Source organism: Necator americanus, chromosome III (genome assembly GCF_031761385.1).
Source record: "Necator americanus strain Aroian chromosome III, whole genome shotgun sequence".
Lineage (NCBI taxonomy): Eukaryota > Metazoa > Nematoda > Chromadorea > Rhabditida > Ancylostomatidae > Necator > Necator americanus.
Window position 1 is genome coordinate 31,405,604 of NC_087373.1, and position 24,135 is coordinate 31,429,738.

General features: G+C 41.6%; 7 protein-coding genes across 11 annotated transcripts; all 7 read left to right on the plus strand.

Moving 5' to 3' along the window:
* Positions 1-101: 101 nt before the first annotated feature.
* Positions 102-659, plus strand: RB195_011570 (uncharacterized protein; the record flags this gene model as incomplete). Its single annotated transcript, XM_064193040.1, has 1 exon — positions 102-659. One exon carries the CDS (start codon positions 102-104, stop codon positions 657-659), a length of 558 nt encoding a protein of 185 aa, XP_064050623.1.
* Positions 660-784: 125 nt separating this feature from the next.
* Positions 785-1,342, plus strand: RB195_011571 (uncharacterized protein; the record flags this gene model as incomplete). 2 transcript variants are annotated; one of them, XM_064193041.1, is made up of 1 exon in its annotated part: positions 785-1,342. In XM_064193041.1, the coding sequence occupies one exon, from the start codon at positions 785-787 to the stop codon at positions 1,340-1,342; it is 558 nt and encodes a 185-aa protein (XP_064050624.1). The 2 variants fall into 2 exon arrangements, with proteins under 2 accessions (XP_064050624.1, XP_064050625.1); XM_064193042.1 differs by having other exon boundaries at positions 854-1,342.
* Positions 1,343-1,361: 19 nt separating this feature from the next.
* On the plus strand, positions 1,362-6,698 carry RB195_011572 (uncharacterized protein; the record flags this gene model as incomplete). Of its 3 annotated transcripts, none has more annotated exons than XM_064193043.1 (4): positions 1,685-1,772; positions 5,451-5,688; positions 5,797-5,974; positions 6,153-6,698. In XM_064193043.1, 4 exons carry the CDS (start codon positions 1,685-1,687, stop codon positions 6,696-6,698), a joined length of 1,050 nt encoding a protein of 349 aa, XP_064050627.1. The 3 variants fall into 3 exon arrangements, with proteins under 3 accessions (XP_064050626.1, XP_064050627.1, XP_064050628.1); XM_064193045.1 differs by lacking the exon at positions 1,685-1,772 and adding an exon at positions 4,256-4,367 and having other exon boundaries at positions 5,451-5,727; XM_064193044.1 differs by lacking the exons at positions 5,451-5,688; positions 5,797-5,974; positions 6,153-6,698 and having other exon boundaries at positions 1,362-1,742.
* Positions 6,699-6,788: 90 nt separating this feature from the next.
* On the plus strand, positions 6,789-7,340 carry RB195_011573 (uncharacterized protein; the record flags this gene model as incomplete). Its single annotated transcript, XM_064193046.1, has 1 exon — positions 6,789-7,340. The coding sequence occupies one exon, from the start codon at positions 6,789-6,791 to the stop codon at positions 7,338-7,340; it is 552 nt and encodes a 183-aa protein (XP_064050629.1).
* A 12-nt stretch (positions 7,341-7,352) lies between these two features.
* Positions 7,353-7,556, plus strand: RB195_011574 (uncharacterized protein; the record flags this gene model as incomplete). The annotated part of the gene is made up of 1 exon (XM_064193047.1): positions 7,353-7,556. One exon carries the CDS (start codon positions 7,353-7,355, stop codon positions 7,554-7,556), a length of 204 nt encoding a protein of 67 aa, XP_064050630.1.
* Positions 7,499-8,014, plus strand: RB195_011575 (uncharacterized protein; the record flags this gene model as incomplete). Of its 2 annotated transcripts, none has more annotated exons than XM_064193048.1 (1): positions 7,499-8,014. In XM_064193048.1, the coding sequence occupies one exon, from the start codon at positions 7,499-7,501 to the stop codon at positions 8,012-8,014; it is 516 nt and encodes a 171-aa protein (XP_064050631.1). The 2 variants fall into 2 exon arrangements, with proteins under 2 accessions (XP_064050631.1, XP_013306358.2); XM_013450904.2 differs by having other exon boundaries at positions 7,607-8,014.
* A 10,145-nt stretch (positions 8,015-18,159) lies between these two features.
* Positions 18,160-22,928, plus strand: RB195_011576 (uncharacterized protein; the record flags this gene model as incomplete). Its single annotated transcript, XM_064193049.1, has 6 exons — positions 18,160-18,220; positions 18,274-18,365; positions 20,133-20,240; positions 21,424-21,485; positions 21,570-21,649; positions 22,402-22,928. The coding sequence occupies 6 exons, from the start codon at positions 18,160-18,162 to the stop codon at positions 22,926-22,928; spliced, it is 930 nt and encodes a 309-aa protein (XP_064050632.1).
* Between the last annotated feature and the right edge of the window lie 1,207 nt (positions 22,929-24,135).

Here is a 24,135-nt window from a genome sequence, read left to right on the forward strand (position 1 = left end):
GGAAAAGCATCCGCTATGCCCGTGAAGACTTCGCCAGTCGCAAGACAAAGATGACTGCTCTCCGGAACCCGAGGTGAACAACCATTGCATCGAGAAGAGGGATGGAGAAAATCATCTACGACTTCTACTCTGATCTCTTCGACAGCCATGTCCACTTGCTTCCTCACCATCTGAGGGAAGACGGACATGTTATTCCAGAGGTTCTCCCGTCCGAAATACGGCATGCTATCATGTCGGTAAAAAATCGTACGGCACCCGGTCCCGACAGTATAAGACCAGAACAGTTGAAGAGCCTTCCGCCAGTACTCATCAACACCCTGGCGAGGCTCTTAACACGTTACCTGTCGGAATGCAAGGTTACTAAACAAGGGGAGACCAGCAAGATCGTGTTGCTGTATAAAAAGGGAGATCCACATGACATCGGCAACTATCGTCCAATCTGCTTACTTTACGCCATCCACAAGCTCTTTACAAGAGTGATCCTTAATAGGATTGAGATAGTATTGGATGAAGGAGAGCTATGTGAGCAAGCAGAGTTTCGAGAAGGATTCAGCACGATTGACCACATTCACACTGTTTCGAAGCTCATCGATATCACGAGAATACAAGATGCCGCTCTGTCTCTTCATCGACTTAAAGAAGGCCTTCGACTCACTTGAGACAGAAGCGGTCGCGGAAGCCTTGGACGAACAAGGCGCCCCTACTCAGTACATAAAGGTACTTCGACAGTTGTACAGTAATCACGACCGGAATTTCGCCATTATACAAGAATATCATTATTGACATGAAGAGGGGGGTCCGACAGGCTGATACAATCTCACCCAAAATATTCACAGCCACCCTCGAGAACGCAATGCGAAAGTTGGAATGGAACGACATGGGAGTGAAGGTCGACGGTGGGCAGCTGCACCATTTGCGCTTCGCTGATGACATCGTACTGATAACACTTAGCATCAGCCAAGCGGAACGAATGCTGACCGAATTCGATGAAACATGTGGATGCATCGGTCTTCAGCCGAATCTACAAAAGACGATGTTCATTCGGAACGGATGGGTCTCGCATGCCCCATTCACGCTCAACGGAACGAACATATCCGAATGCACCAGCTACGTTTATCTGGGTCGGGAATTGAACATGATGAACGACCTGACCCTCGAGCTGGACAGGAGGAGACGAGCGGCTTGGGGAGCGTACAAGAGCATCGAGGATGTAGTGAAGAAGACCAGGAACACCCGGCTCCGTGCTCACCTCTTCAACACCACCGTACTTCCTGCTTTGACTTATGCTTCTGAAACCTGGGCATTTCGCAAGCAGAAAAAAAAACGCGGTGAGCGTCACTGAACGCGCAATTGAGAGAGTGATGCTAGGAGTATCCCGTTTCACGCAAGTGAGGGATGGGATTCGAAGTTCTCCCCTACGTCAACGATCGAAGATTAGAGACGCCGCCGCGTTTGCCAAGGAAAGTAAAATAAGGTGGGCCGGAGACGTGATGCGCTTTAATGACAACCGTTGGGCCAGAGCCGTCAGCGACTGGGTTCCCCGCGATATTAAGCGCACTACAAGAAGACCGCCGACCCGATGGTCAGATTTCTTCACGAAGTCCTTCAAAGAAAAGTATGATGCTCTTCGTGTCCCACGCGAAAGGAGGAACCACTGGGTTACTCTGGCAAGCGATCGGGACAAATGGAAGAATTACTGTCGCCCGCTCGACCAGTTCGAGGATCAACGGGAGTCAAGGTGATCAAGGTGATCAAGGTCCCTGGTTACAATGGTATCCTAGGAAAAAAAACCCCATAAAAAAGGTATCTACAGAAGGACCAACTTTTGCTTAATTAAGAAATAATTTAATCACTTAGCAGTTTCATTGAAATTTTACAAAAGTTTCATTTAAAAAATTAGAAAACGAAAAAAAAACAGTCAGTCCTAGTACGCGTATCAATTATGGCATGTACACATCTCATTGAAAACTGCAAAAGATTTCTTAGCTGCAACAATGTTGAGAGTGACGTAAAGTCGCAAAAGAAAAAAAAAGTAGTAGTATTTTTGAGGTATAAAAGTCTCAGATTCGAAGCATGCATCGCGTGAAACCCATTTCGTTTACCTCGATTTGAGAACGCTGGCTTAGGAAGGGATAAGGCTAGTGCCACCTACGTACAGCTTCTATACTGGCTAGGTCAGAGAAATCCAGATGAGACAATGTCAACATTTTCCGATGTGCACTATGACGTTTTCACGAAAAACAAGGCCGTAATCTAATTCTCATCCTTGAAAAAAAAAGCAAAATATAATGTTACTTTCATGTATATAACATAGAAAGAAGATCTTCCAAAACCCCTTCTTGACAAAAAGAATCTGCAAGCAGAGTTTTTTCGAAGCACTCCAGAAAGGGTGGACGATATGCATGATATGCTTGATGAATATCAAAAGAATTTCGCACCAAAAAATTATGTGCGAAGTGTTCTCGAGAGAATCGACAACGTTATTGTGTGGAGACGAGAGTGATGACGCAAAGCGAATAGGAGGCATAAATTCGCAGAAAGCCAGGAGGATCGATGTTAGTGCTTGGACGAGAAAGTGAACACAAAAAGGTGTTTCTTCTCTGTCTGGCACGCGCTCCATCATATCCAGAAAACTGTCATTTTGTTAAAGAACAGTTATCTTAGTGTAATGAAAATGAATGACCGTAAATGAATTGACGAAATTTCTTAACAGGACAACATATGTCAGCATCGACAGAAAATTGTCATCAGAAAGCCAACAGATTGAAGATTGAAAAGTGTGGTTGAGAGGGAGAAACGAAGCAGCTGTCAATTCGCTCGAAATTCGAATTTATTCGAATGATATTGTCTATTTGTTGCCAATTTTGGCATCTGCAAGCAACAACAGCAACGGTGAACAACAGCGCATGACGAAGAATAGGCAGCCCTCTACGTCTGACTCTGCCACGCTGTTGGCGTTTCGACTCGTCACATAACTCTAAGGATAAAATTCCGTTTTTACGTAGGTTGCAAAGTAAGGAACAACTGGAAAACCTCATAACCTGACTTGAACAAGCAGCTGATAACAAAGTCCAGCATACTACAATTTATTGGATGCGTGAGCAGGGTGAAGTGCAACACTAGTAGCCAAACACAATGCCGAGGCGGTGGCCAAGTGGTTAGTGATATAGAATTGCAGCACTGGCGTCGAAGGATCGATTCCGGCCATGACGAAATCGAAGTATGTGTTGATGGGCGACAAATCAGCATGTTTCACCGGTGAAATACGCTGCGCCCACGAGATACAGTGACTAATCTTCTCTCTGAGCCGGACGTTACGTGGGAAAAAAAAAGAAGTGAAGGTCCTAATGCCTAGCTTTAAGTAAGGTAGAAAATATGAACCTATGTAGATCAGAAAATGCGCACTCATTTTTGGTACCGTATATAAATCTTACTTTTATGAAATTTCAAACGGTGGGATTGTTCTAGATGTCGATTAAGTATACTCACTTGGTTTGACATTCAAGGGAACCATAGGTGTCGTAAGCATTTTTTGGATCATATTAAGAAGTCGTTAAAGGAAGAGCATCACGAACTTGACATGATACAGAAAAGCAGAAAAAACGTAGAGTTCAATTTGAAGATTATAGGAACGAGCGTCGCCCCGCTCGCTTTCCCTTAGTCGTTCTTAAAAAAAAACGGCGTGGAAACCGCTTTAGTTCCTATGAGCTACGCTATAACGCGCGCTGGTGTACACGCTCGGGACTCCTCAGCAGCCAATTCATTGGTTTTACTTGAATAGGCTTGTGAAAACCCATAAATAATCTTCAACCGCGTGCTCCAGGGTGGCGTGTTGCAACCGATTTCGCAGGAAATAACTAATCGACATCTAGAACAATCCCACCGTCGCCTTTCACTCCGTTTTTTTTACAAGGACTAAGGGAACATGGACGGAGCCACGCTCGTTACCATGATCTATGAACTCTACGTTTTCCCTGATGTTTCTGTACCAGGCCAATTTCATGGGAGGCTGCCTTTAAGAAAGTTAACATAAACTGCTAATATTTATAGGATATGCAAGAAAACAACAATAAATTGAGGGTTAACTTTCTCGAAAATCGTATTAATCACGGCTTCAGTGATGTAAATTTAGCGACACAGAAGATCTTCATCAGTTTTTCATGCTTTGATGTTGCATATTCTTAGGATAGGAGCCAGTTTTCGAAAAGACTCCCACATAACTTTCCAGCAGTTCCGAAGTCATTGATATCCGTTTATGGGAGCGTTACTTTCTTTCTGGGACACAGAACATCCTCAAATAGCTAAAAAGCCGAATATTGCTGATTCGCCTGGCAAGCAATCAATTTCTATAAAAGGTTTCAGATGGGGTACGCCATTCACATACATCTTACATAGTCGATAGTTGTTCGGTTAAAGAGTGCATACCACGAATCTGAGGTGGTACGGATTTCAGGTGGAGTATTCGTATACGGGGTCGTAGATTATGGAGACTAGGCTGGTTCCGCTCCTCTCTCCCTGAATCACTGCAAGCAGCCGGCCCCTGAATGCTGTTTTGTACGGTGCCTTCTACTGCAGCGCGCCACCCTTGCGCGCGTAGCATCCCTTACTGCCTATCGGGGCAGTCCGAATTGATTTTCGACGAATCGTAGGGCGGAGGCGGGGCAGGGGGTGGAGAGTTGCAATAGACGGCGTAGTAAAAACAGCATTCTGGAGGCGGCTGTTTGCAGTGATGAAGGGAGAGATGAGCGAAACTACCCACGTCTCCATAATTTACGACCCCGTATACGGATACTCCACCTGAAATCCGCACCACCCCAGATTAGTGGTATGCTGCCTTTGCGTTCTGAACTGGTTTGTGCTAACTTCGTCAATCCTTATTTCATGATTGTATCATCGATACTTACAAGAAATAAAACCTAGTGCTAATTTCTGTTCATTGTAGAATTTAACGGAAACTTCGGACTGAGATCGATCCCAATTCGGTTGAGTAATTATTGTAGATTGGAAAATGGGAAATTACCAGTAAGAGGTTTCATTCCCGAAACACGTTCAAAATGCGCCTGATCTAAAGAAAAATTTACAAAAATTTCCAAAGAGTAACAGAATGATTTGATCACTATGGAGAAGGGAGTGATCCCGTCCATTTCTTTCTAATTGCCGTGAAAAACGGCCCGGAAGCTGCGGCGCCGCACAAGGCTGGCACGCTCCAGTCGAACTCCTTGTAGAAAATAGTGAACGCCAGAACGCATGAAGCCGTATCTTCCGGGCCGTTTTTTATGGCAATTAGGAAGAAATGGACGGAATCACCCCCTCTCCATAGTCTCCCATCCCGTATACGACTTTTCCACCTGAAATCCGTACCACCTCAGATTCGTGGAGCGATGCCTTTAAATTGCATGATTCTGTGGAAATTGGTATCATAGTAGGGTGACTAAGCTAAGTAGACACAGGAGAAGTGGAATTGCGAGTCGTCTCTGCTTATGCGCCACAGGTGGGCTGTAGTGAAGAAGGGAAGGCGTGCTTTTGGGAAGATCTGGAGCAGTACGTCCAATCCCTGGAAGGCGAAGAAGTACTTCTAATCGGAGGAGACTTCAACGGACATGTCGGTTCTCGGAAAGACGAGTTCGAGAGTTGTCATGGTGGATATGGCTATGGAGCTCGTAACGACGACGGGTTGCGAATCCTGGAGTATGCTGTTTCAAGTGACTTGATCATTGCTAACACGCAGTATTGGAAAAGAAAATCGCATTTGATCACGTACACCAGCGGCGGCCGTGAAACATAAATAGATTTCAGGATGTTACGCCGACGAGATCGCCGACTTCTGCAGGATTCAAAAGTCATCCCTACAGACCATGTCGCTGCCCAACACCATCTGCTCGTTACGGACTTGAAAATCTCCCATCCAAGGAAGACACATCCAAGGACTGAAACAAAATGGTGGAAATGGTGGAATCTGGAAGATCGAAAGGAGGTATTTTTCGCGCCCGTGGCTCCATCTACACTTCCTCACCCTACTCGTAGTGTGAAGGAAATGTGATCGTCTACTTCCAGCGTTATTACGCTTGACCGCGGAGAACACTCTGGGAAAGACGACTCTAGGTAAGCCCAAAGTATAAAAGGCTACGTGGTTTTGGAACGAGGAAGTTCAGGCGGCAATTCGTGAGAAGAAGTCCAAGTATAAGCTCTGGTGGAGGACGCGTCAGCCTGAAGATCGGGGTGCTTACCTAGCGGCGAAGAGGGAGGCGAAGAAGGCAGTCTCCAAGGCGAAGTCGGACGGCTACAAGGCTGTGTACGACATGCTTGATACCGGAGAAGGTGAGCGGGCAGTGTATCGTTTAGTCAGAGCGCGTCATCGCTCAACGTTGGATATGGAGCACACCAAGATCGTTAAGGGAGCTGATGGAGCCGTTTTGCGCCGCTCTGGTCAGATCCTGGAGAGGTGGCGAGAGTACTACAATCACTTGTGTAACGAAGAGTTCTGTCATCCTCCAACTGTTCCCAACGTCGAGGGTCCTGTTCTACCAATTACTGCCGTCGAAGTCAGTGCTGCCCTCGCAAAACTCAAGTCGTACAAGGCAACCGGTCCTGATGACATACCTGCTGATGTCTGGAAGCTGCTAGGAGATCGAGGGTCCGTGTGGTTCGCAACTATATTTAACAAGATCGTTGCAGAAGGACGGACTCCAGACGTTTAGCAAACTTCCGTGACCGTGCCTGTCTGGAAAGGGCAAGGAGACTTTGCTGACTGCGCCTTGTACAGACCTATACGATTGCTGTGCCACACGATGAAGGTTTTTGAGCGTGTCCTGGAAGCTCGTCTGAGGAAGACTGTCAGCGTTTCACTCAACCAGTGCGGCTTTGTGAAGGACTGCTGCACTATAGATGCTATCCATGCTGTCCGAATCCTCCTGGAGAAACATCGAGAGAAGAACCGCAGTGTGCATCTTGCTTTTCTCGATCTCGAGAAAGCTTTCGACCGTGTCCCACATGAGCTGTTATGGATGTTCATGAGGTCGCATACCAGAAGAATACCAGAAGAATATGTGCGGTGGAAAAAGCTGCTTTATGCGAAGCCTACCAGCGTTTTACGATGTGCTGTTGGAACAAGCAGGCCATTCCCTGTACAAGTTGGGGTTCAACAGGGTTCATCCCTTTCACCCCTGCTGTTCATAATGTGCAAGGACACGATAACGAAGGAAATCCAGAAGCAGCATCCGTGGACTCTACTCTTTGCCGACGATGTCATGCTCGCGTCGGAGTCTCGAGATGTTCTTCAGAAACACGTACAGTCTTGGAAGGATCGGCTGCAGCAATATGGATTGCGCCTCAACACATGAAAAACTGAGTACATGGAGTGTGGACCAAGGATAGAGGATGGTTCAATTCGTGTCAATGGCACCGAATTAAACAAGGTGAACTGTTTCAAGTACCTTGGATCCAAAGTGACCTCCACAGGCAACATTGATCAAGAAGGTCGAGCACGTGTTAATGCGGCATGGATGAAATGGAAAATGGCAACAGGCGTACTGTGCGACAAGAAAGTCCCTGTTTGACTGAAGTCGAAGATCTACAGGACGGTTGTGCGTCCTGTTGCCCTTTACGGATGCGAGGCGAGTGCTGGCCGACGACGAAAGCCTTGGTAAGAGTGTTGCACGCTATGGAGATGCGGATGTTGAGGTGGACGATAGGTGTAACGCTAAAAGAGAAAGTATCCAATGACACTGTACGCTCCATCTTCGGCGTCGTCCCGATAACTGAGAAGATGAAGGAGGCGCGACTGAGATGGTTTGGTCACGTCTTGCGGCGAGAGGAAGATTCTGTTGCCAAAACCGCTCTGAAGCTCGACGTTTCAATAGTGAGGCCGCGTGGGAGGCCAAAGATTCGCTGGTTAGAACGTGTGAAGCTGGATATGATAGATGCGCGTTTGTGTACGGCTGATGCAATGGATAGAACCAAATGGAATACAAGAAGCGGAAAGGCGGACCCTGCAACAACGCGGGACAAACGCTAGGAAGAAGAAGAAGAAGTAGGGTGACTAAGCTGAATCGCCAAAAATCTCTCCACACTTGCTCCAATTTCGTGAACTTCCTGAAATAGATCAGCTTCCTGTAGAGGCTCGCACTCTTAAAATACTTTCGCCGTTTATGACATTAGCGAGTTGGTTTAGTTCCACTGGTGGTTTGCAGGGTATCCAAATAGGATTCAATTTTCGTAAATCGGTCTTGCACTGATTATGTGGTATTTTCATGGAATTTTAATCCGTGCATGTAGAGGGCTGCCTATTCTTCGTCATGCGCTGTTGTTCACCGTTGCTGTTGTTGCTTGCAGATGCCAAAATTGGCAACAAATAGACAATATCATTCGAATAAATTCGAATTTCGAGCGAATTGACAGCTGCTTCGTTTCTCCCTCTCAACCACACTTTTCAATCTTCAATCTGTTGGCTTTCTGATGACAATTTTCTGTCGATGCTGACATATGTTGTCCTGTTAAGAAATTTCGTCAATTCATTTACGGTCATTCATTTTCATTACACTAAGATAACTGTTCTTTAACAAAATGACAGTTTTCTGGATATGATGGAGCGCGTGCCAGACAGAGAAGAAACACCTTTTTGTGTTCACTTTCTCGTCCAAGCACTAACATCGATCCTCCTGGCTTTCTGCGAATTTATGCCTCCTATTCGCTTTGCGTCATCACTCTCGTCTCCACACAATAACGTTGTCGATTCTCTCGAGAACACTTCGCACATAATTTTTTGGTGCGAAATTCTTTTGATATTCATCAAGCATATCATGCATATCGTCCACCCTTTCTGGAGTGCTTCGAAAAAACTCTGCTTGCAGATTCTTTTTGTCAAGAAGGGGTTTTGGAAGATCTTCTTTCTATGTTATATACATGAAAGTAACATTATATTTTGCCTTTTTTTTCAAGGATGAGAATTAGATTACGGCCTTGTTTTTCGTGAAAACGTCATAGTGCACATCGGAAAATGTTGACATTGTCTCATCTGGATTTCTCTGACCTAGCCAGTATAGAAGCTGTACGTAGGTGGCACTAGCCTTATCCCTTCCTAAGCCAGCGTTCTCAAATCGAGGTAAACGAAATGGGTTTCACGCGATGCATGCTTCGAATCTGAGACTTTTATACCTCAAAAATACTACTACTTTTTTTTGCGACTTTACGTCACTCTCAACATTGTTGCAGCTAAGAAATCTTTTGCAGTTTTCAATGAGATGTGTACATGCCATAATTGATACGCGTACTAGGACTGACTGTTTTTTTTTTCGTTTTCTAATTTTTTAAATGAAACTTTTGTAAAATTTCAATGAAACTGCTAAGTGATTAAATTATTTCTTAATTAAGCAAAAGTTGGTCCTTCTGTAGATACCTTTTTTATGGTTTTTCCTAGGGTACCATTGTAACCAGGGACCTTGGCCTATTTAATTTAAAGGTAGAAGTTACATGGCTGACTGCATGGTTGTGACAGGCAAACATTCTAGTTATAGACTGTGAATTTCTTGTAGGAAAGAAAATAAACATTTCTTTAATAATGACGTTCTGATCTCATTTTAAATCAGTTCAATTAGTACATTTCAATCGGTTCATTCTGCGCTGGACCAACATCATCTGGTGCTACCCACATAAAATAATGTAGAAGTTCGGTAGGGGTGGGATGGGAACCTTTTCTCAGAACTTCCTACTTAACATTCTTTTTCAACCTTGTAAATGAATAAAAAAAATCATTCAAATACATTGCTTCCCTATATTAAATATTATTTGAAGGATTTATTGTGTGTGAAGTGTAAAAAGTTCAAATCATGTTCTCTTTTCTTCGAAAAAATGACATACAAATTTTCCGAAGAATTTCGCTGATAACGGTGAAGAAGAAAAAGCAACAATATTTTAGATGTTTATTTCTTCTCGTAGAAGAAGCTCGTTGATAGAACGCTCGGCACAAATACTTCAGATGTAGGAATCCTGTAGGAATGTAGGTGTTCGTGAAATCCTGCATCGTATCCGAAGGAGGTGGATTAAACATCCCCGATCTGGTGGTAGATTTCAGGTGGAGTTCGTATACGGGATGGCCGGGAGAGGGAGGTGGATTGTTTTTATTGAAAAAGGAAGATGGTGTCGCACAAGACCATCACATCTTGACAAAATAGTGCCCCAAAAAAAAAAAAGCCGTATTTTCCACCCTTTTTTTACTGCATTGGAAGAAATGAACGGAACCACCCCCTTCCTTAGTCTCCCATCCCTACGAATCTCCACTTCCCCCAGTTCGTGGGTGTGCCTTTAATTACCTCCACTTATGCATTCCTTAACCATTCCATTCCCTGTGCTTAGATTAATTGGATAATATCCTTACATCGCTGGGATGACTGCGCTACCAAAAAGCATTTTCTCCCAGAACTGAGCAAATACGGCTCTGAGCTTTGAGCTTTCCGGTCTTTTTAATTAAATTTATATGTATTCGTAGAAATATGTAGTAATCATCATCAAACCATTCACTTTCTGCGTCCTGTGTGGTTTTGGGATACAGATAGGGAGGGCTTTATATACAGAAATACTTATTGAAGGTAAGAATAGGAAAAACACAAATAAAAATTACGATAAGCGATAGAGTTGTGATTGGGAATTTAATTAGAAATCAGATTTCACTCTAAAAATAAGCTTTTAAGTAACAAAATAGACTGTTTACATATATTAAAACTTGTTTCAATACATCATAGCAGGAAAAAAAAACATGGCAAAATGTGTATTATATGCCTGACCTTTGCTTAAAGGCAGGATTCAAAGGTTACATCCGATCCGGTTTTGCAAAGAAGCTAATGTCCATAGTTGATTTGCCCATAATTGCATGTCAATATTATATCTGCCATAAGCAGTTCCTCAAAATTACCAGAAGATATCTTTGGCACTTGTCCTTCTGTACCTCAGATCCAACAAGGCACCGATTCACACTCGAGCCGCACAATTTTGCGGTCAAAGGTGCCGATTTCTACTTCTTTGCCCTAATAAGTAATATCTGCATTCCAACGTAACAAAAACCACTTTGGCTCGTTACGACCATTTTTGGCTATGAATTTTGCTCTCGAGAGCAAATATATTGTCAGACGGTTGGCTGCGTGATGGGCGCGTGATTACGGCAAAGATTACTTGTGATTGTTCTCGAACGAAATTGCCCAATTTTTTTCCTTCTGGAAAAAAAGAAGCACTTAAAGGAAGCACATCACGATTTGGACATGGCGTGAAAGCCACGGCGAAAACATAGAGTTAGTTAAAAAAAGAAAGAAAAAAGAAAAAAAGAAAACGGCATGAGAACCGCTTTATTTCCTACGAGGTACGTCAAAACGCGCTTCTATGTACACGTTACGCTCCCACAACAGCCTATTCATATGTATCACTTGAATAAGCTGGTGAGAGGACATACAGTAGGGTCAAAATGACATGAGGCACGTAGCCTCTCGAGGCGCTTCGGTGGAGCGTAGCGGAGCATGGTGAAACCCTTGCTGGCACCATCCATCGCTGCAGTTTGCGACGCTCTCATCTCAGTTCCAACTGCTGCCTCCATCGCGCCGTTTCAAGCTTTTCAAGTTTTACGCAAATGCACCGCAACTACAATCGGGGTCCATGTCGTTTTGACCCGACTATAATTGATCCCCGAACGCTCGCGCTTGGATGCGGTGCGTGCGCAAGGGCGTTTCAACTGAAATCCTGAAATAAAGGGAACGGCGTCTTTCACGCCGTTTTTTTAAACGACGATTAGGTAGTGATGAGCGAAACCACGCTGGATTCCGCAATCTTACTGCGCGGACTCTGCGCCTGTGGGCCCCGCACCATGTCAAAAACGTGATGCGCTGCCTTTAAGAGGTGATGCTTCGAACAAGTACTGCTCCTAAAGTTTGCTGGAAAGTTTACTTTTTGTGAGGTCAAATTCGGTGGAATTGGCTAAAATTTGATATGAAGTTGACCGAACTTTGTTCACAGTAATTATATGTCATTAACGTCAGGGACAAATATCTATATATCCATTCTGATTACATATTTGTAGGTGAACATTACCGTTTGCATTTGTTCGCTCAGAAACATTTACCAACCTCAAGTTACGATTGCTGTTAACACATCTCTCTCGAACCTCTTTAACTGTTAATCGCTTACCTTTTTCCAGTGTTTTTGTTCTTATTTACTCCCCTGTTTATTATCTTATTTTTGTTTTATTTACTCCTTTGTTTTTACTTACTGTCTTGTTTTTTTACGTTCATTATTCTATGCAGGTGTAGAGTAATGAGCCGAAATCCAGGTCACAGTAAATAGAATAATAAATAAATGAACATCATTTATTCCCATCGTAATTCTGAAAGCGGAAAATATAAAAGGTAATAAATGCAAGCAATGAGAAAAAAAAAGAAAAAAATGAAGCACAGAGGCATGATTTCCCATCATTCTGGGAGCTATTTAGATTCATTTCAATTCTAGGGGAATTTTTTTTGACAGGTTCCTCACTTTCTAAATAAACCGAGTGCGTCACATCACAATTTTCCCAGAATCTCCATTCCGGTTCGCCCTTCTGGTGAGAAGACAAACTTCCGTCCATTAGTTTTGGTTTCCTTCAGCTGGCCTTGAGTAGAGTTTCTATATGAATTCTCTTCTTTTTGTTGACATTGTATAATTGTATCCCTCAAACTTGGATAATTAAACAAAGTAGTGGACGAAGGAAGGAATCCAAATCTGCCAATGTTCACAAATAAGTGACAAAACACAAATGATAAAGCAAACTCAAATACTACGCCTATAGAACAGAAATGTTCCAGAGAATGCAGCAAAAATGCACTACAACCTTTGAGGAGACGTTCAGTCGAGTGGGCCTGGCTTCTGGCGGCCTAGGTATATACCTATTTAGTACAAATATAGTATTTATGTTATGCAGTCTCCGGAAGAATTCCTGGTCATCTGTAAATACATGAAGAAGCTCTATCGTTACCAAAATACATGATACAGCTTACAGAAATTGCCAAAATTAATAATCTAATAATGTAATAACCGTTTATAATTGATATTTACCAAACTTCTAATCCTGCCTACCATCTCGTGAATGTGACGGTCCGCTAGGCTCAGCTCCAACTTCTCTACGTTTCTTCGAAACTCCCTGTAATTCTCATAGACATGCCCGACCGTCTCTGGGATAACGGATGAACAGATCTTATGACGTCCAGGTTTTAGGCAACAATCACTGTTGTGCTGTCCCTTGACTTCGCAGAATGCACACCGTATATAGAGTGTGTCCACAAGAAAGGGTTATCGACGTATCGAAGTTCGATTTTCGATTTCATCCGCCACTATACGATCGGATACGGAGCTTTTGGAATGGTGTAGGCCAGTACCGCTTAGAAGGAAGGGCATAATAGCGGATGCGACTCTTGCGAATCTCGAGACGGCAAGATTGCCCTCTGATGCTGGTTTCTAGGTGTCTTTGACCCATAAACGTCGCGTAACATCCAGGTCATCCTCACTGAAGGTGTATTTGGGGAAAGGCTTTCTCCACATTCGACATTAATACTATCTCCCAATTGTGAATCGTAACGGGATGCCGCAGGATGGGGCGGGTGTAGCGCAATCGGTAAGAGGTTCCGCTGTCTACACCATCAAACAGAGGTTCGAATTCTAGTGCTCATCAAACCTTTCATCCATCTGGGGTCAATAAATTGGTATTAGACTTGTCTGGGAGGATAAAAACACTGACTAGACACATCGGCTTGCCCCCGGAAGTCATTGTATAAGCCAACAGGAGTTCCAAAACCTCAACGATTACGAACTGCAGTAAAAATGCGTTGGCGCATCCTAAGTGGATTGATACGCCAGTAACTTTATCCTTTATCCTTTTAAATGCAAAGTCGTAAGTGTCATTTCGTGGTTTTTTCTTCCATTTCCGATTCTTAGAAATATCACCAGCAGTGCATTGTAGTATAAATATGTACCTATGGAAGATCTATTGAAGATAGTTCCTACAGTTCCTCGGTTGCAGAATGGGAACCATATAACCTTCTACTCTCGGATCCTAGATTCGTGTTATTATCCATTTTTTGCTTCCACAAGATTATTTTTATATCATATTCATGCTCATAGACCATCGTTTTTTCATTGTATCATGGATGCTTCAAAGTAAGTCTTGTGCTAAATATGGACAACTGGTTACAATTGGAAACCAAGGGAAAAGAAAAATGAAAAAAAAACGCACAATAGGAGGAAGGAGACGATGAATATGTTAGGTGTGGGTCATTAGTATCGCTTTCTATATCTCATGTCATGACAACCCGTCAGTTTCTTCCGAGTACGTCTCTTTCTTGTACACAATACCCCAAATACTTTGAAAAGTAAAAACTTTGAACACTGGATGTTTTTGTTGTGTTTTTTTGTTTGTCGAGTTCTGAACTTATACTTTACTGTGGAAAACCTTCATACTTACCAGTACTTTCATGTGGAAAAAGAACAACGACTGAGACTGCAATCATATGATTTCTCTGCTGCTTAAAATTTTCTCTGTTCATTCATAAAATTGCGCATATAATTTGAATGATGGACATTTTCCGTGAATAACCAACAATTGCGCTTTTGTAAGATTTCAAGACGTGAATATTCGTATAGATTTTACATGATAATCGCTTCTCATGGAAATATATCTTCTTTTTTCGACGTCGCTGAATTCAGTTCGACAAAGATGCAACATCGGAAACGTTTCGAGCAGCTCTACACGGGAATATTGCGACTATGGTAAACGCAACAACAGGATCCCTCCCTCCGTTTACCTTTCCCCCCTTTCCTCCCTCAACTCCCTTTCCCCCTCTTTCCCTCTGACATTCTGAGGGTTCGATCAGAAACCGACTCTCCTCGGACTTGAGATGACAAGATTTCTTATAGGTTATGGTAATAATCTCATTCTCTATTAACTTCTTTGTTCATTTCTTTGTACTGCATAGTCCTAGGAACTGGTATTCGTATTTTCCATTCCAACTGCTCAGTCCTAGCTACTTTTTCTTCGTTTTCAAACTCTTTCCGTAAACAAGCGTTGTTAAAGGCAGAGTCTGACGAGGTGAGTGAAACCGCGGGAAAAGCTAGAGATGGAGTTGTAGATTGCGGGATCAGAGGTGGTTCCGCTCACCTCTCCTTAATCGTCCGAAAAAACGGCGTGAGAACCGCTTACGTTCCTACGAGGAACGTTAGGACGCTCCCCTATGTATAAGTTCTGGTCTCCTCAGCAACCTATTCATAGGTTTCATTTGAATAGGCAGTCAAGGAGAACTCACTGACTTTCGACCTCTGCGCAGCTGGATGCGGCGTGTGTACAAATGTGGAGCGTTGCAACTGAAATCGTCGTGAAAATGAGAGTCTTTCACGTTTTTTTTATTACGATTATTAGGAGATGAGCGGAACCACCTCTGATCTCGCAATCTACGACCCCATATTGAGTTGTCCGGAAATCCATACCACGTCGGATTCGTGGTGTGACACCTTTAAAGCAACATTTTAGTACATAACTTGCTCATAACGATGTCTGGAGATCTTGGAGAAAAAAATCCCAAAAACATAAGATCAATGATTATCCTTCTTACGTTCAGTAGTGTAAACTCTCATAATCTTCTTAAATCTTAAATATCACTTTTTGATCATCTCTCGACATCAAAAAATTGTATTCAAGGGATTCGATGAAAGACTTTTGGGGGGATTGTGGTACTAATGAGAGCTAAAGCCTTTATTGACATTCATGTGATCAATCAGAGTTTGGACAGATACAGTAATAATTTAATTTGAAGTCGAATGCAACTGCATCAATAAAATTTCTCCTTGCATAAAATCATTTCATACAAACTTAGTGAGTCCTTTTTTCACTCTTCAGTCAAATAATCAGAACATACTTCCGCTTTATTTCAGCTTCACAATTTTTATTGATCGTTTTCTGGGGTTCTTTTAATCCTGAATTTTTGGGAACTTCACGATAATATAATTCCTAAAAACAAGAACCACGGAGGCGATGTTTTCTCTACGCTTTCAAGCAGAATATTAAAGAAACATTCTCCGGAGTTTATCATTCCGCTTGAGATGCGGCAATGTTTAGGATCATTTGGGGTTAACGAACGCGTGTCTAGCGTTTGCGATAACCTGCACGCGCTATCCGATGTAACGAGTCGTGTTTTTTTTATCCTTCCAGACAAGACTAGTTCCAGTTTATTGATCCCGGAGGGAGAGTGTTCATTAACACTAGGATGATCTCGAGACATTGATCGATCGTCCAAGCACAGCGGAACCTCTTACCGACTGCGCTACACCCGCCACAGAACACTAAAATTCCCAAATCTACTCCGGGCATTAGTAGGATGTGTGGAGAAACAGGTAAGTGTAAGCTCAATGAAAGGAACGGCACAGACACTGTTTCCATGCTTCGCAGAAACACATCAATCAAAACCACTCTACAATTTTTTATTCGAATAACCTGTTCACTTCAACGACTTTCATCGACCGAACGAGCTCATTTATCAGTGGACAAGTTTGTCAAAATAAGGAAAGCCGGTTTAGTTGACTTTTCCTCTCTAAGCTATACCAAACCCACATCAACAATGAATTCGTCCTGCTTATTACATCTATGGTAGGACCAAAACTGTTGCTAATAAAAATAATTCGACAGATTTTTTAAAGCTTGTACATATCTCTCATAAATTCCCAATGATTAGCTTACACCCGTGCTCCGAATGAGAATCGTAACTTTTCAGGGCTTTTTTCATCCTTCTCTTGTCTTCCTTCGGTTTCGCCGATAAATTAGCGTTGAAATCGGTGGATAAGTAATTAATTTTTGAAAATTAAAACTAGACAGGTCAATTCTCTCGTCATGCTCTCATCAAAATCCACACTAAACAACCATACTTCTATTTGTATCTAGACAAATAAGTTTTTGCCAATCGGAACCTCCAACCGCTACACTACATACACCCGTCTTAGCGTGTAACATGAGATGTTAAATTTGAAAGTTCTGAGATATCGCCAGGATGTTGATATGGCATGGATATCTAAATCGTCTTCACTCAGCTCTTATTACTATGGGTTTGCAGCCGCATTCGGGCACAAAACCTAGTACGTTACAGGGTTATCATGGAAAGAAAAAGCAATCTACTTACTGCTTTGGGAACATCACAAATTGAGAGAATCGAAGAGAATTTGACCTCGCGCACAGTCGAAGTGGAAGATGAATTACGTTTATAAGGTTGAAATCAGAGAGAAAATAAGGAAGAAAAGGAAAAGATTCCTTCTTCTTACTTATGATTCCTAGTCCAAACACTTTTTGCTTCAAAAAAAAGTCGTTGTCGACCAGGTAGCTTAGTGGTTAAAATTTCCAAATGCGGCTTCTTCTCAATTATTAATTAGTCATATCACAAAAATAATCGGCATGTTACGCAGAGGGTTTTTGGATACGATACACACTGCAAAGAAAAAAAAAATATATCCGGGAAAAACCTCCAAATCAATAATAGTTATCGATGCTACGATTTAGCACCATCGAGTTCCAAGTGATTTTATTGCTGTATGATGGTGATTGGTTATTCTTCACGATTCACATGGGAAAAGGATTCACAATCCAACTAATAAAAATCGTATCAGCAGGAAAAAAATTCAAGCAGGAACATTCGTTATCTCTGAAATGTTATTAATTAATTTTAGTGTTATCTGTACTCTTCCTGGGCTTTTTGAAATCGAAAGTTTACAAGAGGTAAAAGTTACAAGGAAGATATTATTGTTAATGGAATTTTCAGGTACTTTGTCTCATTTTACCCTTATTATGCATCAGATCTCTTTAATAATGATACGACTTTCAGTACTTCATTTCAGTTACGCATCCGATATCCCTAGAAATTTCTTTCGGTTTCTCAAAATCACTTTATTTAAATTTCACATTAAGCATTTGCACCGAATCGTCAGCATTTCCGTTCTTTTATGAGAATTCCTCGAGCGATGTTTCCGCTTATTTATGTCTTAGTTACTCATAAATTCAGAAAACAAGCGTCATCGTAGAGTGAATCCTACTGTTCATCACTTGTTTGATTTCTACACGCTTAAATAGGAAGACCATCAATCCGACACGTTGCTATTCACTTTTTTCACTTCAGGATGGTCATTATTTTGGCGGCAATACTTCTCACGTCATTCCTTGTTCCGGTTTTCAGTGCAGGTTGGGAAAAAACTTTCCAAGTGCTGCGTGGAAAGTAATCGCAATTGTTGTAGGCAGTGTTTACCAATTGATGAAAGAAATTAGCACATTCACGGACAGCGACATCTACACATTCTTTGAAATTTTCGGACCATACGGCTCTGGGGTAAGAAAAAATGTGACCGCATTCGCATTCCATACCTTTGAAGCGGTTTTTTTTTCGAAGAAAACATAGCTACGTATGTAGCTTTTTATTTTCGTTTTCAAGTCAAAATTCACTCTCAATACGTACGTATTGCTTTGCTTCGTATCGTAGTGAAATTTGACTTGAAAATATGGTGTAACCTAATTCTTTGATAATTTCTTCAATTCTCTAACTTATGACTTTTATGACAGGTGTACCGCCTTCTTCGATTTATTTACAGCCACTGAGGCATGATATTATTTAATTAGTTGTTTAAGTTGAGACCAACCACGAACGGGCGGTCGCCTTTGGAGCAAAAAAAGCATGTAGCAAAACAGTAAATATGAGAAAATGTTCCTCATGGCTCAAAGTTTTCGCTTTATCACCTAACCATCCTTCCATTTACATTTATGCCACTCTGTGCTTTAGAAATTGCTGGATGGAGCTCTATGTGGTTTAACCGCAGCATATTTTTATGTTTAAGGCTTCCTCAAAATAGATTGGATCCATTATTTCGTGGGAGTTATCGCCGTTCTCGCATACTCCAGACGTAACATAGGTGAATAAATGAAAACTTTGTTGATGATGAATGTATCAGTCCGATACCCTTTACAATTTCGCAGTTTCCTGATCACACATCACACATAATCATCCGTCGATGTATTCACCATGAGTGCCTTTCCATCTTTCTGCGAGGATTCGCTGAGACCAGACGCAGCAGGTTGAAACTCAAGGAACATGTCAACAACGAATTTGAGATTAGTGAAAGAATTGAACAGTTCTTGCGGTGAAGAAGCGCGATGGAAGATCGAACGCCACAAATCCTAGGGAAGGCTAATTATGTTAGTTATCGCAATTACTAAATCGACCAGCCATGTTTAGTGGCTCAAACCCCAAGAAAACTGATTAGGCAGCCATTTTTTACGGTTTTTAAAAAGATTTTTTCAAAAACTTTTTTTACTTTTTACTGTTTTACTTCTGTTTTACCATTTTTCACGACCACTTTTCTGGCCACCTCCCAACTCCATTTTCGATGATAGCCTTATGAGGCGAGGTGTGAGGAATAGGGTAAATAGGGACCGTTTCCCAACCCAGGGCGTTGGAGGGAAGTGGGTGAAGGGATATGCGGCGTTCCCGAAGATGTAACCCATACTCATGGTGAGTTCATTGACGGGTAATTGTCAAGGAGGGTCGAACTTTGGGCAATTATCAATTTCTGATTTAGATGGTATGAAATTGTTAAACGTATGCTTGGGTAAAAAAATAAATAGCCAACCTAACAGTAACTCTTTACTTAAGACTACCTTTAAAAAATAATAAACAAAGCAAAATACGGAAAAAGCGAAGAAACTGGAAAGAACAGAAGAAAGGTTGGAATATGTTAGGGGTTACGCATCCGAGACAGAGAGGGAGAGTTCCTACTTTGAGCGTCACATTGTCCCATCGTCGCCGAACAGCTTCCGTATTACATTCATTAAAGGCTTCTCAATTCGATACGTGATTGCTACATATGGCGAGAATTGGTCCCGTACGTGGTTGGTAGTCAAGCCAGTAGGCGGAATGCCAATCGCCTGGCATCAATCCGGTTTTAGGGGTTTTTAGAAAGCGAAATTGAATATACAATGGATACCTTTCATTTCAACATTTGTTCATCAAAAAGAGAGAAGAAACACGAACAGATTATAATAATAATTTTTTCCACTTAAATAAATCACACTTACACGAAAAATAAGACAAGTTGCCGTTTAGAACATCGACATAGTACAATACACAAATCCTTCTCTTCACTTGAAGATTCGAGCTTTCAATTACAAGTACGACAGGTTAAACTATGTCGGACAAGACTTCATTCGTGAGGTAACGTTGAAAACTTTATTTTTTTTTAAGAGAAAGAGTTTTCTTATTTATACGTCAACCAATATATTCAACAGTGTTAATCATGCTTTGTTTGATCACGCTTAGAACAACTCTTAATAATTACTGCAGAAACCATAAAGATGCTACATCTCATTGACATAGGGGAAAAATCATTTAAAATGCTCGCTGTTTTCAGTGAAAAGAAAAAAATGTGTGAAAGTGAATTAAATGTGAAATTTCAGTTGAATTTTGAGAACAAGGAAGTAATGATTTGCTGAAAACACCTATTTCAAAAACAAAAGGAAGAAGCGTTTCATTTGTAACTGCCTCACAAAGTTTTTTTTGCCACTTATTCCAGAGAAAATGAGAAGTTGCGCGGATAGTTGCCAATTGTTTAGCTAAAAATTAGCTCTCATGCCCCTTTAAAACGTTTAAAATGCACTTTCTGTACTTTTTCGCTTCAATTTTAATTTTGCTGTTTAATAGACTGAGGACTAAATCGCAAATGTTTTCTTGAAACATAGAAATGCGAACATAGATACAAAAAAAAACAATCAAGAAACGTTGTAAATAAATCCTTTGATAGAGAACTCCTCGTTCTGCCGTATTTTTTGATAATTCACGTTTAATGATTCAAGTTTTTCAGACAATTTAAAAGAAACTTCTAATAGATGTGCTCGCGGTCCAAAAATGAATCGGTAGACAAAGTGCGTAGCAACGAGCCGGCTCTGTACCGAGATTTTTCCGGTTTTTGATCTAAGTGCTGTTATGCATCCTAATTAGTATTAGGATCCTACTATCTGGCGGTGTTCCGCTAGTATCAGCACAACAGCATGGCTATCGAGGAGAGCACAACAGCTTAGGTTCTTTCAGTTCTTTTTTCTTGGCGTGACCCCATATTGGATGTTAGTTTGTTCTGGATGACACGTCTGAGATGGAATGTCGCCAATATTCTGACTTTTTCCGCTCTAACGAAAGCGATGACGCCGAAACTATAGCTGTCATTTAAAAAATTGACGTGCTTGGCTGTAGCTTCACACATAATCTGCAACATATATTTGACATAACATATACATATAACATATGTTTGTGGAAATTTCTTAGGTTGCGTTTGTGCATTTTTTGGTTCGCAGAAAAACAGCCAATGCGAATTTTGTTCAAGCCACTATACAACATCTTTCAGTTGGTTCGACTAGCGGTAGAGGAGCATCGCCGAAGACTGTCAAGCTATATCGCTTGGGAGAGGTAACTGTGAAGCAATTTTCCTTGTTTTCGTTTATTTATGTACCTGTACAGAAGTGAGGACCTTTGTTACACTACCCATTTCAGTCTTCGAAACCAATTTCGCTCTCTCGACCCAACTCTGTGCATGGATCTGACGGCATTTTTTGCAGCGCTTGATAAACTTGGTATGATCCTTTTTCATGTATCTGTTGATGTTTATGGCCTTAAAACAAATCTTTATTGTTTCGGGCTTTTATATTTTCAATGCAAAACGAGTTACTCTACAGGCATTTCATTTTATGTGCTTGACAATTGACACTTTTGAATGGATAGAAATGGGCTGAGTTTATCTTGCTTCAGAGCAGGTCGTACTTGAGGATATCTGTAAAATAATGGGGTACATCCGTGTAACGTTCATGGTTGAGAGTGTGAGGCTAGAACAGTTACTTTAGGAGTTACACAGGGAACGTATGACGAAATTTTAGAGTGTTTGATCCCTTGATTCGGTCCGTCTACTTTATTTTTTAAACGCTCATCAGGAAAGGTTTCCTTTTATGGCAGAACTGTATAAAAGCACTAAAAGTATGAAGCGATGATGATTAGATGTCGTAAACATCAACGAAGTGAAGCAATGAAAGTATTCTTCCAGGATAAGCACTTCTGTCTACATCATAGGTAAAAGTTCTGATAACTGTTCATACATACTTCTGCAGCTACTGAGAATACATCGAGTTTGAGAGCAGTACTTTGTCGGTTTTAAAATGTGTAATCTGACTCTCAACGCTCCTAGCCACTTAGGTTATGGAGGGTTCATAAATCGTGAACTATCACATCACCTTCGTGTTAAAGCGATCCAGATAGTTGATGTTGTCTTATTTGAACAATCTTACATTCTTGTCCTAGACACCATGCTGGGTACTGTAGTGGAAATTTTCAGGTAGTTGTGGGACGATGTCTGCACCAGTCAAGCAACCACGTCCACGATTCTACGTGAGATCTCTTCGAGCCACCGTCCCTAACTACTATTCTGAACTGGCAATCGCTCGACATCATCTTATTTCAGCGCAAGAAATTTTGGGAAAGAAAGGAAACGAAACCGCGTGGAACATAACAGGCAGGAACCGTGATATCAGCGAAGCAGTACGGTATCTGAACCCGGAACCGTTTTCGAACATGAGAAATGCTTTAAAACATATTCAAAGGGCGCTTTCTGCTCCTAATGGTGCAAAGAGAACTGATTCTTCCATCCATACCAGGCATGTGACACTGGACCTGATCAAAGCTGCGCATATTCTCATGAGAGCCATATCAAAGAATAGCCTTCCTATAGCTAAGGAGATGAAAGAGGTTGAAACAATACTTGAAGATCTGCAAACGACGTATTTTGGTTATGAACACGAAAGAAAAAGGGCCGAAAATTCCATTGAAAAAGCTCTCGAGAAATTGCGTGGCAAAATCCATTGAAAAACCTCGAGTGAAACTCGTTCGCCTGCTCTTCTTTGCGAATAAATATTACTGCATTTTTCTTGCTCGAAATCTAAAACGGATCTTCCAGAAAATGTGTCATTTCGAAGGTAGGACAGTGAAGGAATTTCGCGGATCTCTCTTACTGAAGTGTCTATAATGAATCAGTGAATTAACGTTCTTTGCGATTTCTCGTACCTTAGTAGCTAAGGAACACTTCCCAAAGTTCACTAGTGATATGAGACTCTGACAGTACGTTAATGTGATGGTGATCACTTTTTCCTCACATCAAAGAAAAAGATATACGATTCTCAAAACTCGTTGGATGATTATTTATACTCGAGATGATTTATTCACTTTAGCTGGTTAACTCAACTGATCAACATCTTAACCTGTAAAACATAGCGGATGGAAGATAAGAAGCACGTCGTTGATCAACACGGATGCGAACCTTGACAGTACGGGAGTTTTAAACCATCGAATGTGCTGTCGTGCAGGGGAATTTCCTACGGATTGCGCTGCACCCACACCGCAAACCATAAAATGACATGAATTCCAAGTTACATAGGAATAGATCAACACAATCTGAATACGGCGAGAAGACATTGTTTCACGAGTATTGCACATAGGGAAAACAATCTTTTCTCCATCGAATCATCATGCTAGGGCTTATTCTGTCATATCACATCACTTCGTGCTAATTTTTGTGGGAAAGGTGAGAGAAACCGGTGCTTCGAATAGTTCCTGGTTGTGGCGATGTCGAAGGACCGTAGGATTAAGTTCTCTTGATACCCTCTCAGTGCACCACAGATGCGTTAAGGAAGAAAACTCTGGAATCACACTTGATCACCAATGTTTTTTCATCAATGTTCAAAAAAACGAAGAAACTGTAGTTAGAAAAAAAAAGAATTTAGTTCCGCGGAAAATACCACTACTTTTAATTTCTATTGCTCACGGAAGGCGAGCGCAGGGTGCACCACAAGAAGTCTGATTTTATATAACAACGAGCTGAATCAGTGTGCGTGCATGTGTATCAGGATAGTACTTCATAGAGTGAATCTAATTCGACTCTAACTTTGACGCTGTTCTCTGAAGATAGGTGTAACGGCGTCAGAGTGGAGTGCACGCTCCAGAAGGCGGAGAGTCAGATCTGAGGGTGCGACTTGTGCGGTGACGCAAGAAATGCGGATCAGCGAGAATAATGCAT